Below are 26,304 nucleotides of genomic sequence, written 5' to 3' on the forward strand. Positions count from 1 at the left end.
TATTTACGAAATGACTATCGCGAGTTGAACGTGTAATTAAGTCACAAATTGAGTTGCAAAACTTTAATCATCAATTTTTCATTTTGAGTTTTCCTGCACATACCACATTTGAGCTTAGCATGGCAGTAGGGACATATTTACATATTTTGATCAATTTTGGAAAATGTGTCGGTTTGTTGTTGTTTTTGTTTTTTTCCTTTGTGGGTGCTCAAACTAGTAGTGCAAGGAATGGAACAAAATTCAGTACTGAAGATAATGGGTGCTAATTAGTTTCAAGCACCAGTTGCTCAAAAGATGAGGAAAGCCAAATTGTATGAAACAAAGGCAAGAAAACATATGTGATAGCAATATACCCCACACGCAGATATTAACTCCAACAAAAAAGGGGATCAAGTATACCCAGTCTTCAGTATAATGAATCTGTGAATTATCTTAACTACAGTGAAACCTGAGTATAACAATACTGTCTATAACAATAAACCTGTCTATAGCAATATTTTCCTTGGTCCCAGCAAAATGTCAGCATAAATAAGCAAATTGTCTATAATGATAACCTGTCTATAACAATATTTTTTTCAGGTCCCAACAGTATTGTTGTAGACAGGTTTTACTGTAAGTAGATATTTTTAATCTGATTGCTGGAACTAATTAATAGCATCCCATGAAGTGTTCTCTTATAATTTATAGTTGTAACTAAAGTTTCGCATGGAGACCACCAGCATGGACAGTACAATTACAAAGACACATAAAATTTTTCAATAAAATCACTTTGTTTACTAGTGAGAATTGCCATGAGATGAAATGTTAAATCTTATTCCTCGACGTTAAATTTCATTTTTCAGGTTCATTTACTGATATATACTGATCATCCATGTTATACTAAGTAAATAAAAAAATTGCATTATTTTACTAATCATTTATGCTGGGATTGAGGGGTGGTCAACTACTGGTTGTATAAAATGCAATTAATGCCAGTAGTTGACCAGAACGGTCAAGTAATGAACTTATGTTGGTTTCAAAGCTTTTTTTTCGAAACCAAAGTGATTACAAACATTTTTTAGCTTAAGATAAACTATAATGCTACTTTTGTTCAAAAAAAAAAAAAGTATTTTTGCAGGTAATTGACTAACCGCCTGTTCGCTGAACCAATAGAACCAAAATTTGTGTTACGGTTATCTGAACAGTTGCTCTCCTAGTTGCGAAAGGTATAACGTAGTATTAACACAGAATTTGTTTTAGAAAATTAATTTCGGAAATTTCGAATTGCAACATCCACATTTTTCTTGTGAAAAATTGATCCACGTATTGAAAAACCTCAAATTGTGCTGTAACGAGTGGCGGGTGACAAAAACTGCAAAAATGAAAATTCTTTATCCTAGTGACAGTATAAAAGCGAAGCATTTTGCATAACTCACAGAGTAAGACAGTAGTAGAAGCACCAACCACTAAACACTATGTGCAAAGTTTAAGGAAAAAATATGTAAAATGCTGAGTAAATAGCGTTTCCTCAGTCTCGGTGCTTAAATTTTCAAACAAACAATTTTTGTCACACGTTGATCGATCGAAAGGCATTTCTGGCTCATCAATACGCTGATCAATTTGTGCAAGGAAAAAGTGGGTGTTGTCATTTGAAATTTTTGAAATTCTATCATTGTAACCACGGCCATCAGATCACTGCTTTATTTAAAATCATTAATTTCAAATGCATTCCTTCAAATAACTGTCCTAAAATTTTGGATCGATAGGTTCAGCGAATAGGCCGCTAGGACTGCGTATATAAGGATTTTTTTTTTAGACACCCCTATAAACTATTACACATTTTTCATTTAAGTGTTACTTAATAGTAATGTTATATAATATAGAGGCATTATTCTGACAGCTATGCTGACTAGATACGGGTCGATGGTAACGTTCGGGTCTTGTGGCGACTTACATGATGATGATATCATATCTGTTTAGAGTGGCTGTTATGGACTTGGCAAGAGATATCGCTAAGTTGGCATCGTTTTTGGCAACTTATTTTTGGAACCAAATTTGGCGAAAAATTGCTAAATGTCACCAAATTTGGCGACTTTTAGAAATTTAATAGGTCATTGCTGGCAGAGTTTAAAAGTATGTGCGAGTGTTGATTTTTTTAGCTATCGGTTTTAATTTATTTTGCGGATTATGAGAGAAATTCACTTATCTGCGATTACCATGTACCCTATTCTGCAGATAATTGGGAGTTTACTGTACTTACACTGCTAACTCATAATATCAATGCGTTATTTTTAGTAAATATTTAAGCATTATATGATTGGTCCAGGATGGCTAGATTCTCTGCCTAAGGTGCCTTCGGCATTTCATATATCAATGATGTCATATGCGTTTTTAGTCGATAGACTTGGAAAGAAATTTAAGATGTAATATAAAGTTGGCATCCTCTTTTGGTGACTTAGTTTTGCCAGCAAATGTCACGAAATTTTCACGGCATTTTAACCTATTAGTCATCACTGTCGTGTAACCATCATCAAAGTCATGTGACAGCTGTGATGACGTCATCCCCCCAACAACCAATCAGGGGCAACCTTCAAAGGAACATAAGTACATACAGGCATGCATCCAGTCCGATTTTAATACTGTAGTTTTCAGATTTTACATTGTTTAAAAAGTGGTCAGCTACTGGCAGACGCTGGTCAACTACTGGTGAAATATCCCTTTTTAACTTCTATTCCAAATAACTTGAAAAATAGTAAGCAAAACAGAAAAATGATTAGTAACTGTTGATCCTGATAGTTTTATAGACAAATGGAAAATTTTTCAATTTTTTTCCAGTTTTTTTTCCTGTGAAATTAAATAGAACTTGTAGAAATTTCCACTAAATGGTCAACTACTGGCAAATCACCCCGCTAAATAATAATCTTCAAAGCATTTTTTTTAATATGAATATAGGAACAGCCTTTTATTTTTTTTAATTTTAAAGAAACATTTTTTCTTTTTTATTGCAACAATTATATCATATTCTGGTGATATGTAGGGTCAATAAATCATTAGAGTGTTTCTAGCTTCAAGATTCATCCCCCCCCCCTTCAATCTACAAAACATTTTAAATTTGTGTGACTTGCATTATTTTTATGAAAAAATGAATTAAAATTGTAATAAACGTACTCTGCAAAATGCCATAGCCAAAGGTAAGATAGCAGCAGCTACACCATATTCATCCATCGAAGAATCATCCTGTAATTAATTTTAAAAACTTTATCAAAAAACGAAAAAGTAAAATAAAACTAATTTTCCATCCAAATAACAACTAAAAACAGCTTACTTGACTAGACTTACCTGCAAAGCACAATTCATGAGTCTAACAACTAAATCAAACTGCTGATGTTCTAGCATTGCTTTATTTCCAGTTACATGCAGAGCAAGTTCCTGAGTTAGAGCCAAACGAGCAGTTTTATTTTTCAAAGCTCTAAGAACTGCTGGAAATGTCTAAAATGCAATGAAAAAAAAACATTCAATTAGAGAAATTATCATTCATCACAAAAAAAAAACTTATATTCGATTAAAATTATTACCTTCCTAGCATCTGAAATTTTGTTTTCAAATATACAATTAACACAGTTTCGTAGAACTTCAAGTCGACGAGCACTATTTGTGACTAAGCCTCGATTTTCAAGCCAAGAAGGAATTTGAGGTCCAACAGGCACTATCCTTGGCTGCTGAGGCTTAATTGCAGAGAGTCTGAAACAGTTATATGTATTTAGGTTATGTGACTCATGAGAAATGTCCATTACTGAGACAAAAAAAAAAACATTATTTTAACATTGTTTCTGGAAATCTCCAAAAATGTAATGGCACTGTATACAAGTAGAGTCCATGTTCTTCATAAGGTCAAGCAATGAAACAAGGATCTAAGTCTTTGTAGGGTGTTCTGCGTAAAATTTCATTTTTTTTTCCAGATTTATATTTTACGGAATTTCCTGGGGTATATTTTACAAACATTACCAATTTTAATGTTAATTCTATGGGAATCTCATTGAAAATTGATATCGTTAAACCAGCACAAAAATCTGCATCTGTTTTCTATTGACAACTTGGCGATATATCAGCACAGGGTAGCCAACTTATGACATAACTTCTGTTTGCGTTGAAATTAACATCAATTTGTAACAAAAAAAAATGTAACGACCACTTTTAAAGAATCCAAATGCAACAAAAATGGGAGGTACATACAAGATCCCACAGACACTACACATTAAATTTCAACCTTCTACAGCATACCGTTTTTGAATTATGCCAGATAGATATTGCTAGGGTTTTTTTCCAAAACTTAAAAAACTCCTTGACATTTTTCAGAGGCGTGAAGCATATGAAAACCCAAAAGATCATATTATTGATCAGTTCCATAAGAAAATTAAATTTCTAAGGATGGCAAGAAAGAAAAGATGCGTACTATTTTGATTTACAACCTTTAGACTTTTGAAATTTTGAACTGAAAAAAAAACATTCAAAATTCAGTTTTTGAAATTCTAACCGTTTTTTGTTTTAAATTTTTATTCAAAATAGGATGAAAATACGGTTGACTAAATTTTTAAGGTGTATTTGGTATTTCTGATTTTTAATGCATGAAATATGATTGTATAGGTGTTTAAAAATCTCTGACCAGATACACACGTACATACATATATACACACATACCTCATTAAAAAAACTGGATAATTAACTCGAGGAAGGTCCAAATAAATATTTAAGTGATCCATACAAATTTATAGGAACATATGCACATGCAGACGGCCGGGAAAAACTACTCAAAATTCAGTTGGGCGTGAGTGAAATGAAAATTTAGGTGGAGATTTAAGTGAATATTTTCTTTGTGAATTCAGTACTGCCCTTATTTCTTACAAGGAGATAAAAATCAAACAAAAACATTTAATGTTTTATAAATATCAAATAATCTTTAAAAAATCAACATAAAACTGCTCGATATGGCTTTCATACCAGCAGCTCAGTTCAGCCTAAAGAAAAGCATTAGGCGCCATGATCTTTAAATTTTAACATACTCACTCCAGTCAGTGGTAGAAAATGATTCTCCAATTAGAACATTGTTGAATGAGCCATGGGTAGATTGAGAAGTTTTTATCTTCAATTTTTTAATTTTTTAATATTTATAATGCATCAAATGTTTCACTGTGAACACCACATGTAGGAGGGTTTTAAATTAAAACTTTTTTATTCAATAAATGCATACAGCACCATTTGAATTACAGGCAGCTCAAATTTCATCTCATTTAGACCTGTAGAATGGATTCTAGAGCCCTATGAAGTGGGAAACTTATTTATTGCTGACCCTATATGCATATATATATCTTTTGTGATAAAACTACTTACTTTGCCCTGAGTGACTGTTTTGACATTCCCTCATCAATGATGCTTTGGACCAATTTTGAACAGATGATTGAAAAAGTAGGTTGATGAATTCGTGTAAAAGCTCCTTCCGTAGGTTTTGGAATTTTCTGTACATATGGTTGAGGATTTGGGTTTTCCTTTAAGAGACACATGTGATAAATTTTATTTTCAGAATCATACATACAAGCATACTGTTATTTATCAACTTTACTCTCAAATAAATTTACTACTACTTTTATTTCAACTTGTTATTTTAGCTCATGATTTAAATGCGGTATACTCTCAAACATTTTTTAGACCTATAGCGTATATGCTCAAGCTTCATAAAATTTCATATTATGACATACTATGTTTTTGATCACATACACAAATTGTGCGTAATGGATTACGGGGAGTATACCCTCAAAAAAAACTGATGGGAACATCACTGTATATAAATAATATAAGATTTTATAATTTTGAAGAAGAGGAATAGAATACATTTTTAAAACATGAAAAGAATTTTTAAATTTATCTAATACTGTTAATTAAACTAATACATAGGAAACTAAATTATTCAAACATAAAATACCACATTAAAACTACAGACACAAAAATACAATCATCATAACCTTTTTTTTTTTTTTTATCTTGCATCAGCTAGTTTATTTTGTTAGTAAATTTATATAATTATGATTTTAAATGAAGTAAACCCAGAATAAAAGCAAAATTCATGTAAATTTCTGTATGAGTTCAAGTTCAGCAACAATGCAGTGAAAAAATTTCACTATATTGATCAAGCATTTGGTTAAAGAACTGCAAATGAATAAACAACAGTGGTAGTTTATGAAATTTCATACTGAAAATATGCTCTTCCTAACTACAAAAAAGTTTCCTCAAACTTCAAAGTATTTAGTGGGAATGTAGGGAAAATATTTACTATGCTTTTAGCACTACCAATCAGTAATATTGTAACTATGTAAATAACATATACAGCCTATTCCAGTCAGGAAAAAGTAACCACTGAAGATCAAAGCATATCATGATACAAGCAATTTTCAAAAATTGATACTCATATGATAACAGTTTGCTCTAGAGCCAAAAATTATGTTTGTTATTATACAATGATAAAGTTCTTGACATTAATATTTTAAATATTAATTGAGACATAAAAATATCCAGTGCAGTGTTTATTTGTTTAATACTAAGCTTAATTGAAAAATCTTTTGTACATTTAGTCAAGAACATGCTGGGCAAAGTGGGTGGGACAAAATGAAATAGTTCATTTTGTTCCCTTATTCAATCATTTATTAAATCACTTACGTATTCACTTATTCATTTACATTCCTTCATTAATAACTCACTTATTTATTCATTCACTTATGATCTTATTCATTCACCATTTTATTCACTCATTAATTTTTACACAAAAAATAATTATTGTACTTATTGGTTCATTGTTTCAAAATCCTTACATTTATTTATTCATTCATTTAATCAAAAATATTTTCCTGATTTAATTGACAATACTTTATTTTTCATTTTGCTCCAAGGAAAAAAAGGTAAACATTTTCCAGTTTTTTGAAGATACAAATTTATAGCGAAAAACGAAAAATAAGGTTTCAATGAAAGTTTTATAATAAAATTCATAGTTCTTTCTTTATGTAAAGTAATTTTCAAAATAAATTTCCAATTCCTTTATTTTGAGAAAAGTAAGTTATCTTAACTATTCTGAAATAAAAAGGAAGAGAGTACAATATCCCATTCTAGTGCACCCGTAACAACTTAATCATTAGAAAAACTAAGTATCTAACACAGTCCTTTCTAATAAAATGTTTTTAAAAAATTAAACATCAAAATTCTCACATTCAGATAAAGTTGTTGAGCTAACTCTTGGATATGTTGTAGAACTGATGAAGAATTCTTAATTTCAGCCTTTAATGCATCTTGCATAGTTGCATATATCTAAATTGAAAAAAAAAAAAAAATAACACATTAAAAGTATGTCATGTTTTAAATATTTTGTCCTTCATTTTTGAATGCAATATTTGAATCTACAAACCTCATCAAAAATATCACAGACTCGATAGGGAGGACCTCTTTCAGAAACAAATGTGTTAAAGAACATGCAATCTAGAACTTTAATCAGAAAGTCACAATCAGAAAATGTTTGTTGTCCCAGAAATGCTGCCTGTAAAAATAACATAAGCACTTAACATTGTTAAAACAAATTTCTTATTTGAAACTACAGTCGAACCTCGTTATCACGACATCTTTGGGACTGTCAACAAAGTGTCGTCATAGCCGGAGTGACGTCATAACCGGAATAGTTTAAAAAATTCATAATTAAACATTAGTTAACCATAAAATTAGATTTAAAGAAGAAATTAATAGTTTATTTTTTTAATTACATATAACTAATGAAAATTTGAATTATTGGTGAATATAACAAAAATTATCCAAAAAAAAACTTCACTTATTACTAAAATTTTTTTTCTTTTTTTTTCCCAATTCTACAATTCTTATCCAATAAAATGTTTGATAAATTTTTGAATAATATTTGTCACACTCCTTCTTACACGAAATTAAGATTTTGACAGCTAAGCCCCACCTTTCCCTTTCTAATCCTTTTATCCACTTTAAGAGTTGTGTTTCCCTTTTCAATCTAATGAGGAGCCCCTTATCTCTTTTTCTCTCATGGGAGAAGCTTCTCGTCCAGTATTGCAATCCACCTGCTTTGAATTCCTTTCTACTGTCCCTCTTGTCAAAGTCTGAAACCTGTACCTTTCAGAACTTATCTATTCGCCCCCCACTATTCTCGAGGTGTAATGCCTGGTCAAATCTCTAGTCAGAGTCCGAAGATCCTACAACAAACATTTCCAGATGTCTTCATTATTTTACTGAACATTTTTTGATTGCAAAGAAATATTTGGTCCAGTCCGCGCAGCTCGAAGCGTCGTCGTAACCGGAGTTGCACGAAAAAACTGTCGTAAAATCCGGAGCCACATAACATTGAAATTATATGGCATAAGCTCGGAACTTTGAAAAAGTGACGTGACATCCGGAGTGTCGTGAAATCCGGGTGTCGCAATAGCGAGGTTTGACTGTATATAATATTGCAAAATGTAGAGTATTGCCTAAAATTGCCAAATCCCCAAAAATGAGATTCCTCTTTATAAAGATCATTTTTATCAAAAGTTTTTAAAATGTGCCATTGTAGAATCTCTAATGTTCAAAGCAACAAGGCGCCCACCTAAAATATACACAAATAGGGTTGAATTTGGCATTCAACTCTTTGAAACCTGCACAAATCCTTTTGATTCAGCAATCAGCAATGCATTACAAAAGAGAAAAGATGTTGCTGCCACACTACTAAGTTTAAGTCTATTGTCTTCTTCCAGCTGTTTTATCAATCAGCATTCAATTTAAATAAGGCACTTTTCATTAAAAACATAAGCTAACCAAAAAAATCTTCCCAGATCCATTATTTCATCTAATCAATTTTATCAATTTTTTAGTCATTTGAGGGACTCAGTTTTATTTTGTTTATGTATTAGCTTCATTTTCTTTACTTTCAAGTTTATTCTTGTACTTATTAATTAATGTATTTGTCTATTTTTTCATTATTGATGACTGGTAAACAAGGAGAAAATTGCCAGCCAAAACAAAAAAAAAACTTTACAGCAGTAATCTTGTTTTCTGCAACACCAAACTTTCTCATGCCCAAAATTAGCTCAGGCATTTCAAATTTTGAACTTTTCAACTATCCAAACTGGATTCATTTGATGCAGATAAGGCATTATGTATTCATTACATAGATCCCCCCTCCCCCTTCTTGCACAGAATGTTTGATCTCTGAAGTTGAAGGGCTCGGGGCAGTCACAAGGAGTGACTTTTCAATCAAAATTTTTCTTTCTCATAACTAAAATGAAATAAACATGACAATGGATTATGTCATTTGGAGAAAAACATATCTAGTTTTAGTATTGCAGAGAATATAGAATGTATAACACCTTTAAAAAATTCTAAAAATATTTTTTTATAAGTTGGAAGTTGGCCTACTGAAAAATTCACATCATGTGGCATATCACATTCTTGCCCCGAGCTCTTCAGTTGTAAATAGCTTTGTTCGTGTTGGAATTTCTGCTTCACAATTGCAAACACGCTCCATGAGGCCTAGTCTCGGCCCAATACGTAAAAATTTAACGCATGCAACACCCACCCGTGACGTCACTTTTACGTACGCAACAAAACTCGCTAGTCTCTGCCCTTTCTTACCGGACGCAAAAGGCAGCTGCTGAAAAGCGAACGTACGGTAAATTAACGCCATGATTTTTCTGGCGTAAACCTTTTGTACGTACGTTCAAGAGTCAAAACAAAGATGGCTGCTGTATTCGCCGCACATTGAGTTTTGTGAAACTTGATGAACTATTGGAACTTATCGAAAGAAAAGTATTGAAGGATCATCACACGCATTGGATATTTTTGATGCAAGGTTTGTCGAACTTTATAAATAGATCAAAAGTTAAGTGATGAACGCCACAGAAGTGAAACATTGCTTTTCCTCCTGTATAGAGGATTACCAGCTAATTTGCGAGTACTACATTCTTCGTCATACTACAAACACAACATCATTTTTAACTCTTAGCGTTCATTTATATTTATTGATAAGAGTGAAGTAAAACATCTTGCACCATGGCCCTACGAAACTAGCTGTTGATTTTGTTCGTACAGATTAATTATTTTCCGACAGGTAATAAGTGGGTCATAAACCAATTTATAAAAAAAAACAAAATTCTCAAGCTGATCGTTTCAGATTTTCAAGAAACTTTTAGAAATCCTACTACTCTCTGACACTTCAAATGTATATAAATTAAATAAAAAAAAATTTATCTTACACAATTGATCAGTAATTAATGTCTGAATTTGTTAAACACTATTTTCCTGGCAGTGTTTTGAAATGTTATACCTAACTCGAGTTTTATGGGAGCTTCAGAGTTGCATAATAGCTCATTTTAAAGAAAACTGCATGTGCCTTACTTTGATATGTAACAACACAAATATTTCAGGTAAAAATATTTTTTCACAATTTTGAATTTTGACATTGTGTCTCAAAAATTCAGGTTTTTTTTTTTTTTTTTTTTTTTTTTTTTTTGTTATGTATTATAATGAATGCATCCCAAATGTTCAGAGTGGGCTCAGAACAGTTGCAGCAAATATTGTAGGATAATTTTTGCAAAAAATTGACTTTAAAAAATCCTGACTAGTGATATGCCGGATATCCGAGGGAAGATAAAGATTTGTATCCTTATGTTTTTTACGGATCTTAAACAAATCTTTTATATTCTTAAATTTCAACACATAATTGAATTCTAAATATAGATAGGTATGAAACACTCTTAAATTCTATGTAAGTTATGAGTTTTCATTTAGTTAATTAATAAGGTATCATTTCAGAAATTAAAAAAGTTAATTTTTAAACCCCGACTCTATTAGGAAAGAGATAAGTTCGACATGTATATTTGTGTGTGTTTGTGTAATTGTAACTCCCAAACAGATGAAACGATTTTGTTCATTCTTTTTTACGCTTAAAAGGTGACTTGATCGAAAGTGTTCTTAGCTTGGTCTCGTCTTTGTAACACTAATTAGCCAGGGGTGTCCACCTCTTCCCCAAATACAACAGAGAAAAAACCCCCTGAAAACAACCCTCCTAAAATTTTCAATACCGTAGACTGACCTTCCCTTGGTGGACACCTATGAATTAATGAAGATATTAATTAAAAACCAACTTAGTGTTTTTCGCAGTTTTAACAGTGAGATCTTATATATGTGCGTTTAAATATTGGCACTAGTTGAAAGAATGAAATTTTCTGCGTTTAATATTTGTTAGGAATTTCCAAGTAGGAGTTATAATCTTGTTTACATAAAAGAAAATTTTGAGTACAATTACACCTTTATGCTTTCGAGTAATAACAATTTCTTTGCTGCTCCACGATTTAAAATTTACCTGCTTTCAGTTTCTTGCGTGTACTGACCCACAAGAAGTTCTCACGGATCTAGACACTAGTGATCCCTATCCGCAGATCTGAACTTTTAACGATCCTGCACATCACTAGTTATAACTTAAGTTGTTTTTTTTTGAGCTACATAGCTGTACAATAGCGCATTTTAAAGATAATTTCATGATCTTTCATCTCTGATTTGTAAGTTAAACATTTTTTTATTCCAATAATTTTAAAATAGTGTACTTTTTAAAATTTTGTTGTAGTCCCACTCTGAAAATTTTTGGCCCTATTCACTAAAATACAGTAAAAATCATGCTCTTTTTTATAAAATGACACTATTCTCTTTTTTTTTTTTTAATTTGAAAAATTTGGGAAAGAGAATTTTTTTCCGAAAAGTATTTAAATTACATATTCAACTGAAGTGCATGTTTTTCTCTTCAAAGTGAGCATTAATACAGCTCTAGCTCTCATAAAGCTTGAATTATAAAATTTTAAGCACTGCCAGCAAGTTAAAAAGAAGTGCTGTGCTTTTTAACAACTTTCCGAAATTAATTACTAATCAAGTATGAAAGTTTTTTAAAAATTATGTACAGTAACCCCTCTAATACAGACACTAATGGGACAATTTTTTTTGTCGGCAAAAGAGGGGTGTCCGCAGGACAGAGATTTAATAATGTTATTTTCCTTGAAATCGGAGAATAAAATATTGTACACATCAGAGGGGTGGCCGTTAGGGGGGGTTTTACTGTTATATTTAAGATGTCAGAGAGTAGGGCTTCTGAAACTTTAATGAAAATCTGAGACGGTCAGGTTGAGAATTTTATTTATTTATTTATTGATTTGATATGCTCCATTTGGGTGTCAAATAATATTAATTTGTGCAAATAAAATAAACAACAATGTTTCTAGGGCCAAGCTGCAAGACCTTTTACTTCACTCCCATGAATAAATATAAATGAATGCTAGGAATTAAAAATGATGTTGTGTTTGCCAAATGATGAGGTAAATTAGTTAGTAATCCCATTATGATGAAGGAGCAAATGAGCTGGTAATATTGCTGACGGAAAGCAATGTTTCATTGCTGTGAGGTTAATCTGAATATTTTGGTCAGAAAAAAAAAGTTTGACAAACTTTGCATCTAAACTATTCAACACATTGTATAAGACTCCTGAAATACTTGTCTTTTGATGCATTCCAATATTTCTGCTTCTTCTTGTTGAACACTCAAAGCAGCAAATTCAGCACTCAGCAGCCATCATAGACAGTGCACATAATAGCTGTAAGCTCAGGTACACATGTATACTTCCGTAGGACTCCCTCAAGCTACAATATGGTCTCATTTCAATTTTCCATGGGAGGGGGGAAGGCTAAAGATTTGTGCTCAATGGATTATATAGGGAAAAAACAATAAAATGCGTACACAATAATGCCAAATTTGATTGTTTCTAAAATACAGAGGGTCCCCTTACCACCCAATTGATGGATCCGGAATTCATGTTCTTCACTACATACCATCATTCCCATAATACACATCACAAAATTTTACATAGTTGCGGAACCAATAAATGCACATTCACATCAATGTACATCGTTGTTTCTTCAATATGCACTTTATTTGTATTCCTTCGAACAAATTTCTTTGCTTAAGCTGTCATTTTATTATAAAAAGGAATATTAAAACATATTCTGTACAAACTGCAGTATAGTTGTAATGGAATTTTAGAGGCTCTGCCCCCTGCTCGTTTGGCTCGCAAACCCCCGGTTGCCACCTGTGGGGACTCAAAGTCACTTGCAGCAGGTGACTATTAATGATTTTAGGGGTGTCGAGACATCCCTGGATATCCTCTGGAATGGAGGCCCCTAAAGCTTTAGAGGGGTGTTAAAGAGTGGAAATGGCTTCCCAGGGCCAGATTTGGAAGTGTGGAGGCTCCGGGCAACGAAGGAGTGGAGGCCCCTAATCAGGGTTTGAAAAGATCATCATATTTTCGAAAATATTCGATACTTTGATATATACGTGAAATACACCGCCAGCTCAGTCATTTCCAGCCGAGGACTGCAGTTTCGTGCTTATTAGCACTCATCAGCCCGGCATAGGAAAGTGACTGAGCTGGAGATGGAAAACCTCTTAAGGAAGCCAAGAGTGCGAAACAAACTGGTAGCTAATATAGAATTAGCAGACCAGACGAGTGACCGAAGCAATGGTTCGGTTCAACTCGAAGATTGAACGCGAGGCAAGGTATATTCAGCAAATTACAGTTGTAATTTACTGAATATACTTTGATATATATCCAAATATTTTGATATATATATATGTATATATCCGATATTTTCGACTCATGAAAGTTAGGATATTTCGTAAAAATTTTATTGTGGAGGCCCCTGTGTTGAGGAGGCCCAGGGGCAGTAGCCCCGCCTGCCCTCCCCTAAATCCGGCCATGTGGCTTCCGCTAGTTGCCCTGTATCCAATGGTACAGGTAGACACGGCCAATCCGGAGAAGATAGTTACAGAAACAGAAATAAATAGTTTAGACTAGGGGGCCCCACCCCCCCTGCTCGCTTTGCACGCCAACCCGGTTGTCATCCGCCTCAAAGATTTTATGCTTTTTAGGGTATCATGACATCCTTGGATATCCTAAAGGCATAATCAGTACTGGATATCCGGCCCCTCAAGGTTTAGAGGGGTGAGACAGGGTACAATAAAATACGGAGATGAACAACCCGTATCCGACGGTGGGGTGTGTTGGCCGTACCGGTAAGGTGTCAGACTCTTAACTCAGGGTGCCCACCTGGAAGGGGTAATGGCACAAACTGCGCCAATAGAATTTCTAAGGGAGGGGGGGAATTGAGAGGTATTTGGGGGGGGTGCTTTTGCTCTTGGGGGAGGACTCCTGCTTACGCGAAGGGTCCCAAGTCTGATGCCAGCCGGTCAAAGATCTTCCGCGTTTGTTAATGGTGACTGGGGCAAGTTAAATATGTTGCACTCCAAGTCCTTCAAAGAATTAATACCTCTGGGAGTGCTGGACCAGAGATTGCTCGTATTCTGGCCTGGATCAAAAAACAGCTGTCTTCAGGTCTCCATCCAACAGTTTAGAAAAAAATGGTTGGTACGGGGAATCCAAAATTTGATGTATTCAACAGTACCAGTATTGACTTGGCAGACATTTCCAGTCTAGAGGAGATGCGGTTAGTGACAGGCAGTCACAGAAATTAATATTATCGACTATCAGAATATCTGTTATGCAAATTGTTCTGAATGATGTTTTGATTTTCAAACTACTAATAGAAAAAAATTCACGAAAAAACATTTTAGCAATTGTTTTTCTTTTCATAATTGCATATGTAAAACCTAATAAATAAAAATTAAATCTCATTCATTGGATATTTAAAGAGAGAAGAGTTTCTAAACTAATTGGGCCTGGGCTCAGTTAGCCCCAGCTCCAGATCTACTTACCCGCAGCGCGAGGCGGCTCGCTATACTGAAGGGGCCCCTGGCTTTCAGTGGCGCAGAACTCCAGTAGGCAGTTAGGGGCTCTGCTAATTTTTTGCCAGGGGGACCCAAAATTTATAGATCAGAGCCTGGTTGGCCCAATCCTTGATCAGGGCCAGACAAGAGTGTCACCATCTCAACATAGAAGGAGAGTGCAGGCCCAGGAGAGCCCCAATGCGAAGTCGTTGTGACCTCCCAAAATTTTCCTTATTCGACAAATTTTTCTGATATTCAGCAAAATTGGCAAAATTATCCTCATTCAGCGACAACATTTGTAGCATTCCATTCGGCAAATATTTGAGACTTTTTTCCCCTCCCAAAGATTTAAGTTCAGGGTCCTCCTGGGTAGGGCCATAATTTGGACAATTTGGGGACTGGTCTGTTAGCCCTCCCCCCTCCCGCCAAGATTTTAGAAGCAATGTAATTTTAAAATGACAGCAGTATTCACTCAACACCAATAATTTTTTTTTAAACGGACTCTGAAGATGTATACATTTTCAAACTCATTGACAAATGCCCCCCCCCCTTGCTCACCCCCCCCCCCCCCCCCCCCCCCCCCGGTGGATATGTCCATGGGGCCAGAAGTGCCTGTTTTTCATTTGAGATCTGGCACAAAAGTATTTTGAGTGAAATTCTTTAAAAATATTATAGTGTTAAAGCTATTTTGATAATGTACAAAACTATTCAAAATAATGTTTCAAAGAATGATATTTCACTACATTAGGAATATTTTGTAATTTCATTATGTTGACAGATCAATGAAGAAATATTAGAAATGAATTTAATTAGAACCTTCCATTGCTTTGTTTTCTTTGCTAGTTCTTATTTTAATTTTTAGGAACTTGTTACTTAATGCTCCAAAAATATGGTAAAAACTCCAACAAAAATGCTCTTTTTTATTATCATTATGGTTCTTAGGTCAAAAGGTTTCTTCTTTTGTGTCCCTTTTTTTCTGATTTGGGTACCCGAGTGGTGTAAGTAACAATAAGAACATTTTTTCCATGTTTCTGTGATTGGGAGCAGACGTCCAAAAGAGAATCAAAACAAAACAACTGAGGCTAGCCTCGTCTCCTGAGCGTTCTCATGCCAGCGATCCTAATTTTCCATTGGCTTATAGGGACAGGAAAAAAAGGCGTGGTTTAATGCTTACCGTACGTTCGTTATCCCAGTGAATATTAACGGACTTCCGGTATTTTTGGGCAGAGACTACGACAATTACTGTACGTACGGTAAGTGCGTAAGTTGCTAGGGTTCGTTACGAAGCATCCGAGCGATGACGTCATGATTAACGCATGCTATTTACGTATGGGCAGAGACTAGACCTCCATTTGTTTCAGAACTGCAATTTTAATCTTCTTCCAATGTAGAGGAAAGATTCTGCAGGGCAAAGTTTTCCATCATGGAGTACATGCCCCACCAGGAACATTTTGCATCTTTCAGGGAGTAATCAAGAATAAATGATTAATTGCTCTGAATTTCATGGATTTCTTTTTTTTACATGATCATTTTTTTCAATTCCTGTTCTTAACTATTTTATTGTTTGAAAGATTCTTAAAATAAAGTTAATGTTATTTTAGGGTTATGCCATCTGAAAATGCATTCATATTTGGAGTAATATGAATTATATATCTTTAAAGCGGGCATCTGCATTATAGGGGTGGCCAAAAGAAAAAAAAAGTTGGAAACCATCATTTTTCTAACATCCATTTGAGATAACCTTTGCAAATCATGCACTTCAGATTGTAAGTACATCCATTAACATTTAAAAGGAAGCACATAATTTGAAAATACTACTAAACAGCTAGTGAAAAGAAAATCGTTAGTGTTCGTTGAGAATAGAACTTGATGCTTTGACAGCGGAATTTACAAAATTTCAATGTTTGCAAACATCTTATACAGCTTTATATCATTCAAGAAAATTAATAGAATGTTTCAAATTTTAAAATTCATAAAACAAGTTAGATACCTTGTGAAATGCAATAAAAGGTTTAGGATGAATGCGAATGATTGTAAGACATGAACGATAACCTTGAAGTAACTGGGCAAATGCACGAAGAAAAATAGCTCGAATTTCTTTATCCTAAAATATCAAAAGAATATTAATAAAATTTTTAAGGAAAACAAAACAATTGTCTAATAATCAAAACCAAACATATAGAAAGGAAAACATAATAAAATTTATTCCACTCAGACATTATGGTAAGATTAACATAAATAAATCACTAACTCAGTTATTGTAAGGCATTACTGAATTTATAACTTACAAGCATGTGTGGTTGCGAAGGTTTGGCTTGTGAAGGGGGAAATGCATCATCGGCAGTTCTGAGCTCAGGGCGTAAAACCTGATAGTAAAAATTATTGATAGATTATACCATTGAAAATCATTTTACAAAAAAGTATGACTCATATTACATGTTTTTGAAACAAAACTTTTGGCGAACAAGACAAGCGAAGAGACGCAAAAAGGGAAAATGTTAAAAAAATATTGAAAATCAATAAATTAGTATCAGATTTGTTGATTGATCTAATAAAAAGATGTTGCAGTTTCCAGATTTTTTTTTTTTTTTAAATATTGAAGAAAGGAAAAAGCAAGAAATATGTTCAATCGTTAGATATAGGGGAAAAGAAGATGATTTTAAATCAAAATGAAAACAAAACACATTTTTTGGCACCATTACTCCATCACTGATAAAAAAATAATCCAAATATGGTTGCTTTTCAATCAATTTGAATAAACTTTTACATTCATATAACGCACAAAATTCAGGGGAATCATAATTACAGAAACAATAGGGTCTGATTATATTTTCAGGGTTTGCGTGTATTTGAGTAAAAAATATCAAATAGAAGACAAAAAGAAATGTTAATTAATTTAATGTAACTAAGCATGTGCAGTAGTGTTTTCAACTGCACTAATTATAATAACAACATTTTTCCATTTTAAGATTTCTTTTCTACATCAAATACAATAAAAAGGAGAAGTAACACTTCTCATGAAAGAAAAAGAGCAAAGCTTCTTAATTTTTCTGCCAAGAAAAAAACTTTGAAACTTACAATAATTAACAAAAGAGATCCTGAAAAGAGTCGGGAGTTGCCTTGTGCATTTGAGTTTTTGTACAGTTCATGGTTACATTGTTCCTCAAGAGCTTTTATCTAGTCACTGCAGCCACAGACAAAGATCTCCTGTGGTTTAAGTGCTCACTTAGCCATCTGGATAGCATTAGAGGAACATTTAATTGCAAGTTGAGAGTAAAGTTTGATAAGCCATCAAGTAAGAATACAAAAGCATTTCTAAATTGGGCTAAACACAACTTTTAAAGTGATCACAATTGATAACATGGAAGAGGTTGTGACCGTATAGGCATTGTATATATAGGCATAAGAACAGAGATTTGTTTCAAATTTTCTGGGTTTTACAAAGCAGACCATATAAGTGGAGTGACCAAAAACTGGTACCAATTGTAATACCAATGAACTATACTAGAACATTTGAATTACAGTATAACCTCGATTTAACGATTGTCAAGGGATTGGAAAAAGTTATCATTAAATCAAGGAGCATAGACATTCAAGGCTATCAAATCTGGACCAGCGAGAGGTATCACTGAATTGAGGAAATCGTCAAATCAGGTATTGCTAAATCAAAGTTACAGTATGTGTAATGTTTCTGACAACTTTTTTAAAATAAACCTAGTTTTCTTTTTTTTTTTTAACTCTCAGAAAATTCCTCCAAATTCAAAACGTAGTTAAAGGCATTCCCATTTTTGCAAAAAACTGAGACTTTTTGTTCTTTTTTGGATGAAGTTTCTGATAGACCAGCATTTTCCTGGTGAATTCCAGGAGGTTTATATCATTCCAGGTATTTTTGCAAAAACTCCTTTTTTTTTATTTTTGTGAAAACACTTATTGAGTTTTGTGAAATTTAATGGTAAACTTATTCCACGGTTAACCCATTGAGTTTTGTAAAATTCAAAAGAGAAAAAAGTTACTAGTGCAGTAACAATTGAAAAAATATGCTTACAAAAGAGAAATATTTTAGCAATGAGTTTTGCTGGATTTTGTTTTTAGATTATTTCTAGAGTTGGTAACTTAAAGAATTTCTCAAGCTTAATTTTGTGAAAACTAATCTTTTAAAAGCTTGTAATTTTGTGAAAAGCTTGTAAACAGACCCATTTTTTTTTACCAAAACCCTAGATACTTTTTAGGTATATATAGGGGTGCCTACCTAGTAGGTGGTCATGGCGCAGACTGTGCCATTGAAATTTTTAGAGAGGTTGTTTTGAGACGTATTTTTCTCATTTTGGGAAGGCTCTAGCTTTAGGGGGAGGGGGTCTCCACGATATTGAGGGGTGCGCCCTTGCCATTAGGGAGAGTGGGGACCCCTAGTATATAAGACACTTTGGATGTAAGATAGAAAAACATTATTAGAGAATTAATTTCAGTAAACCAAATGAATGCTTACCCCACATAAATGAGAATATAGTTGGGAACTCAAAGGTTCAGGAAGCTTTGAAACGTTAATGCAATCAGGAACTACAAGGGATCCACCATCCAGATCAATAACAAGCACATCTAACTGCAAAATAATAACATGCTAAGTTAAGCAATTTCTGCATATTTATTCTGAACTGTAGAAACAAGCAGAAAAGGTAAACACAATATTTTAAAAGTTACATGCTCATTATTCATACCTGACAATAGTTGAGAAACACGTACAAACATGATTTTGAACATTCAAAAAATTTCCTAAGTTCAAAGCAACATCAACAGGGGTCTGTCCAGGGGTTTTCACAGGGCCCGTTTTTGTGAAAAATCAAAAATTTTTGTGAAAGATTTTTTTTGTGTGTGTGTGTGTGTAAAAAAAAATAATTTTTTAGAAACAAAATTTTAAAATTTATAAATGCATTGGGGGGGGGGGGGGGATCATGATGCAAACTAGGGTATTGAAATATTAATTTGTTGGGAGTTTTGCAGTATTTTTTCTCTTTTCTGGGGAGATTATAATTTTTAGAAAGTTTTCTTAGCATTGGGGAGTCATCGCTCTCCAGGAGATGGTCACCTCTCCACACAGAATTCCGTTCACACCAGAACACAGAATCCCGTTTAAACTAATGATGTCAATAAAAATAAAGAGAATTTTCATTTGTTTGCTTTCTAACAAAGTTTAGTTAGCAAGAAAAATGAGTAAGGTTCGATTATCATACCGGATGCAAAGAGATCGCCTTTTTCAAAATAAAGGCATCAAAAGTAAAAAACTGCAAATAAAAGAGTTTATTTAACCCATTTTATCCCACTGTCCTACTTATAGGACAGCTGAGGATTTAATTAATCTTTAAAAATAATATTCTTCTCAAATTTGAGAAAAATAAATAAATTGAGATAAAACAGGTTAAGTAAAAAAAACATTAGAATTGCATTTTAAAAGGTTTACATGATAAATATTATAAATAACCACCGACATATTCGCCAAAAATTCAGAGCAAAAAAAAAAAAGAAAAAAATGAGGTGCGGAGATGTAGCATAACGGGTAATACCAGATTCCCGGTATTGACAGAGGAAAAAATATAAGAATTCCCGTTTATTACCGGTTTACTAGCACCCCTGTTAGCATCAAAAGTTCAAAACTAATATAATTTCTTCTCAAGATAACGTTAAAACATCACACCATAAAGGTGCAAAAATTGCCAGGCTGGTAAAATGTTAGGAATATTTTCCAATAAATTCCCTGTACAGGTTTAACACTGTTATTTAGCATTTTGCCGACTGTTTTGATTCTGCTGTAATAAAAGAAACAAGCCAAGCTATAAAAACAAGTAACTTAAGTTCGTTAATTGTTTAAGGAAACAAAACAAGCGCTATATTTGGTAGCATTAGTGATTTATTGCTTGCACAATGTGTAATCATCACAGAAATAATATGCTGTAAGCATCACAGAAATTTTATGCGGACATTTCGTTTGAAAAATTAGCCATTATTTTGATTTCCGATTTGCTTTTACAATAAATAATTTGTGAAAGATCCATTTTTTTTTAATTAGAATTTTGTGAAATGTCCTTTTTGGTGGATCAGAATTTTGTGAAGGATCCATTTTGATTGATCGTATTTTTGTGAAAGCTCCGTTAACGGACCCAAATTTCTTCTGGGCAGACCCCTGATCAATGTCATGTGAATTAGAACAGTGCGTTCTAATTAATTCATAATTCATAATTTATTAATTCATAGCAAGAAAAACAGCATTTGTTTAGCTATAAAAATTCAAGATGTCAATGATCTGAATCAGTGATTTTAATCATGATGCAAGTACCAGTTATCAACATTAACTCATGTAGTAAAATATTGCAACAAATGATCGTGAAGCAATACACTTCGTTACCAAAGTTTCACTCAAATATCTAAATATTAAACTGAATTTTTAACAATAGAGAAAATCAATAATATAATGTGGGAGAAACAACTTGTAAAGAGGAAGCTTCGGCAGAAAAACGGGAGTCCATCCGAAATAGAGAGTTGGCAAATCTGCAATGATAATGATACTTTGGGCGATATATCTGTTCATGTAGAAATCCTCCATTTTGGTGCACACAAGAGCAATTTTTACCAGAAAGTGCTTTTGGGAGCACAATTCTGATAAATAAAATGTGTTCTATCATGAAAAAATAAATAGTTGAAACACAAAAAATAATTGTCAAGGTAAGGAAATTTCAAACTCTTTACTTACCAAATCTAAAACTTCACCTTTTAATGAAGAATGAACACCCATAATGAAAGGAGTTGGTGTGCTCAATACTTCTATTAAAGCTGACGGCAACAAAGGTATATATACATGACTGAAAAATTGAATTGTATGAATAAATTTTGTCATTTTTAAATAAATCTAACACAAAATACAATTTAAGAAATATTTTTTAAATACTTGGATGCCATTTACACATAAGAACTTGATCAATGTGTCTGAATGAAACCAAACTTTACAAGCAAATTATAGTATAACTTTGATTTAACGATACCCGATTTAATGATTTCCTCAATTTAATGATACATTTCTCTGTCCAGATTTGACAGCATTGAATGGCTAAGCTTCTCGATTTAACTATTTCCTTGATTTAGCAATAACTTTTCCCTGTCTCTTGACAATCGTTAAATCAAGATTATACTGTATTATAAATTTTCTAATTAGTGTATATGTGTATGACTTCATCACAACAAGTCTTAAATAAATCAAATTAGTTAGAAAGCTTTCAATATTTTTTTAAATAAAAGGACCATTCCACAAAAAAGTCGCCATTTTGTTCTGCTCACATGTGTCATTGAAAAGCAATAATTTTTAAAATAAACAGGTTTTTCTTAGAAATCAGACATACGGTTGTGATTTTCTAAGCCACTAAATATGTTTCAATACAGTTTAAAATTATTATTTTTAATAAAATATGTGAACTGTTGCATGCAGAGCAAAATGACCATTTTTCTGGGGAATGGCTCAAAATCAGCTAGACACTGGTACAGGTGGAACTTTCTTTTGGATGGGGCCATAATAAGAACCAGAATTTTCTCTTGGGGAGGGAGGAGGGAGGGGGGAGAAGTTCTTACATGTACATGTACTAAAATGATAGAATTCGCAATATGGCTTGAAATTAAGGGTTCTTACAGAGGTTAACTTCCAACTTTCCCCTTTGATACAGCACTAGCTAGATCAGAAGTGTGCCTCCCCTTCCAAGAGCAAGGGCACACACCCCTAAATACCACTAAGCCTCCCCCCCCCCCCCACCCTAAAAATTTTAATACTACAGTCTGCACCATGACCCTTGACCCCTAGATGGGGACCCCTGAGTTAGACACTTTATAAAATGAATGAATGCTTTGCAACGAGAGAGATTTGTACTTAGTCTATAGCAATTACATAAACATGTGAGGCTTTGAACTATTGTGTCACAGAGTAGCGTTAGAAGAGATGTTTGGATTTTGAGCGATAGCCGAAGCTCTATTCAGCATCTGTCTAAGTGGTGGAGACATGGTGATAAAACGACTCTGAATATAATCCAACACCTTAAATACTTGAGTAAACGTCTGAAAACAACTTTTCAGTGGATACCGTCACATGTGGATGTATATGAAAATGAAGTTACTGGTGGACTGGCACGTGAGGTGGGCCAAGGAGTTTCTCCTCATAAAGAATGCCTTTCTTCTTCAGAAATTGCAACCCGAGTCAAGCAAAACATCTGCTCCACTTGTAGACGGGCCCCTACACATGAAGGGTACAAAGCAACCTGTCCCGGTGCTGCTTTACTTAGGGCAAACAGCAGAGAAGATCAAACGGCACTAGCTTGGCAATAAAGTGAACACACTCAAACACAAAGACATGTGACTGGTCTCAAAGTTTTTTCTGAATGGCCCAAATGCAATATGGGTTAAGCCGCTCCTGCTCATATCTTCTCCTGCATCAGTTGTGAAGAGGTTCTGCTCTACTCCTGTCCTATTGCTGTTTTGGAGGGTTTGAGAGCGCACGGGTTCATAGATTGGTCTTGGTCTGATGTTTCTGTCTACCAAGTGGGATAAGCAACAACATAAACATGCAGTAATAGAAGGGAAGCAAAAAAAAAATTACCTATATTTGAAGGGATACATCAAGGCAGTGACAGCGTGGCAAGCATCTGTAAGGCGAGAATAGCTACTGGAATGGAAAAGTATTTTATGCTCGGTCATTGCTGCACAAAACAGCATTACTACATTGTGTATACCTGAAAGTATAAACCATTGTAAATGTAAATTTAAGTATATATTTAATATATATATATATATATATATATATATATATATATATAGAGAGAGAGAGAGAGAGAGAGAATGAGATGTGGGTCTATGGCAGAGGTCAAGAAAAAGACAAGAAAATTTTGTGCTTTCTTTTGTAAACTGATATTTATAATGATTTTTTGTTCGTATTTTTTATTGTTTTATACAAAAGGGAAAACAAATAACAATATTTATTGACAAGATTTATTTTTTTCATTCTCCAACCATAAAGTTCCATTTCTGAGGAGAAAACTAGAAACTAAAAATTTTATGCATAAGACTTTGTATTTTAAATTCACATTGCTATCATTTTTTCTTAATTTTTAAAATAAAGCAATAAATAATCACTAATGACGGCACTAATTCATATTATTGCTTTAATTGAGCTTATTTGCATTAAGTTTTACTATAATTCAAAATTTTTGTGTAATTCAAGTAATTATAAATATATTTCATGTAATAATAAAGGAATTAATATTAACATTTTTTTAAATTTCATTAATTGTGAGAATTGAATCATTGTGCTTGAAAAGAAAAATGAAAATAAAACATAAATATAGACACTAATTTGCAGGAAACGACAGACATGTTTCGGGGTTACAAGGAGACGCCTTTTCAATGCAAATGAAGTGAACTTATGGATGCAAAGATATCAAACTCAAGCCTTTTGTTAGATGTCACTTATATACAGTTTCCTGCAAATTAGTGCCTATTTACATCGCTTTATTTTCTTTTGCTTTAGTTGTGATCAAAATATATGATATTTTCTAAGCTCAGGTCTATTATTAGTATAAATACAAATAATATAAAGAAATAGAAAATTTGGCAAAAAAGAAAAATGTTTACTTTGATCGCCAAAATATTGAGAGAATTTGAAGTACCAATCATAAAACCCACTTTTTATCACACCTTTTACTGTTTTTTTTTTTTTACATTTTAAGACAGAAGATTCCTTTAAAAAATATTTGTAACAAGTAGCAATTATTCGCTGAATGAAAAAAAAAAACATGTTTGAGGTATAAGGAAATTTTATTGGAAATTATAACCAGCAACAGACTGAGAGAAACTATCATTAATTTACTTATCAAAAGCAGATTTAATTATTTTGCTGAAGTTCTAGCAATAAAAGTAAAATTACCCAGTTCTTCAAATAATTGAAATACAGTAGTGCCAGTAACAGGAAGAGTAGCACTTAAAGGCGGCTGAAGAGCTTGCCTATCTCCAGCTCCTATTGAAAATCTAACTTGTGGTCCACCTATGAAAATACAAACAATAGCAATTTTTCTTTTGTGTAGTGCCATAGGATTATTTGTGCTTCCATTAGCATTCATTAGACAGTTAATATGGAGACAAATTAAAGTATGAGGGTTCAGTGCTGACGGGTAGACAAAAAAAGATACAGACTCCTTCTGATTTGAATACTTTATACACATGGTACATGCTAATTTATTAGGAATTATGTGCAGTACAAAAACCTTACAATCGTGGTTATCTTCATGCTAAACTAAGTATCAACATTAAATTTCCAATAGCAATTTCTCCTTTTTATGAAAGTCTCTAACTTAATTATTTTCAAGGAGTGGATCTGAGAAATTTTGGCAGCAATCTCGACAACCTGCCTTGAATTTTGATCCCTCAAAATAAATATATTAAATACGACTTGAATGAAATGTCTTTAACCTTAGGCATTACACATTTTGAACCATTCATTTATAAGTGTTACATAAGTAAGTAATATTACACTGAAAAAACTGTACTACAACATACCTGGAAGGGGCACTTGAACAGAACCTAATATATTTCCAATCAGCGTCTCCATCTGTACAGCAATGTTATCTATGTACACAGTATAGATGATGCCTAAACAATTCTGAAGCACAGAGAAAATAAAGACAATGAAACTACTAATAAAAATTTCAGATGAATTATAAGACACTAATAATTTCAATAAAAATTAATTTCTAAGCAAATGAAATACTTTATAAAATTTTTGAGCATAAATTCATCACACTCTTTAATTCTCCAAACATAAAAAAAAGAAAGTTTATTTTAAAAAATATTTTACAAAACTAAACTTGTGGAGCTTAATTTCCTATTCATGTGTCTCTTCATTTTACTTCCCTTTCATAAATATTACTGCCATGGAAACTAAAAATATGTGCAATATACATGCAATATACTAACATGAAACTACATGTAATGTAGTTCTGCCTTAAAGCCCTGATTTAGGGAATAATTTACTGCTTAAACAATGTGGTTCAAAAGTAATATAACTTCTTTCACAATGTTTTCCAATATTGTGAACAGTTCTTTGATGTTTTTGCCTATCTTTTTCACAATAATAAACTTTATTCCCTGATCCACCAGCCACCACTTCTTGATTCAATCATCTTTATGAATAGTTTCCCTACATGGCTTCAAATCCTCATCATGAACACTTTAATCTTGTGATATATACTCAAACACATCATAAAAAGTTACAGGAACTAATGAACTGGGGAATTGGTTCACTTTTTTGAAAATTAAAATTTCATTTATCTGACAAGATGTAGGACTCGACCGATACATCGGCCTGGCCGATGCATCGGCGCCGATGGTTCAACAATTTAGCCATCGGCATCGGCATCGGCGGCCGATGCTAAATTGCAAGAAACATCGGCC

At 33.2% G+C, this 26,304-nt stretch overlaps 1 protein-coding gene across 1 annotated transcript in view; it reads right to left on the reverse strand.

The window, feature by feature from the left end:
• Positions 1–26,304, reverse strand: part of LOC129235156 (myotubularin-related protein 13-like) — a 123,613-nt gene that overhangs the window by 82,512 nt on the left and 14,797 nt on the right. Inside the window, exons 4-16 of the mRNA XM_054868847.1 lie at positions 25,411–25,513; positions 24,782–24,898; positions 23,459–23,591; positions 21,575–21,683; positions 19,319–19,432; positions 17,121–17,198; positions 16,823–16,936; positions 7,427–7,555; positions 7,231–7,329; positions 5,368–5,522; positions 3,555–3,720; positions 3,319–3,468; positions 3,148–3,216 (exon numbers count right to left, since the gene is read on the reverse strand). Coding sequence (XP_054724822.1) covers positions 3,148–3,216; positions 3,319–3,468; positions 3,555–3,720; positions 5,368–5,522; positions 7,231–7,329; positions 7,427–7,555; positions 16,823–16,936; positions 17,121–17,198; positions 19,319–19,432; positions 21,575–21,683; positions 23,459–23,591; positions 24,782–24,898; positions 25,411–25,513 — 1,536 coding nt within the window. The remainder of the gene's footprint in view (positions 1–3,147; positions 3,217–3,318; positions 3,469–3,554; positions 3,721–5,367; positions 5,523–7,230; positions 7,330–7,426; positions 7,556–16,822; positions 16,937–17,120; positions 17,199–19,318; positions 19,433–21,574; positions 21,684–23,458; positions 23,592–24,781; positions 24,899–25,410; positions 25,514–26,304) is intronic.

This window comes from Uloborus diversus, chromosome 2 (genome assembly GCF_026930045.1).
Source record: "Uloborus diversus isolate 005 chromosome 2, Udiv.v.3.1, whole genome shotgun sequence".
NCBI lineage: Eukaryota > Metazoa > Arthropoda > Arachnida > Araneae > Uloboridae > Uloborus > Uloborus diversus.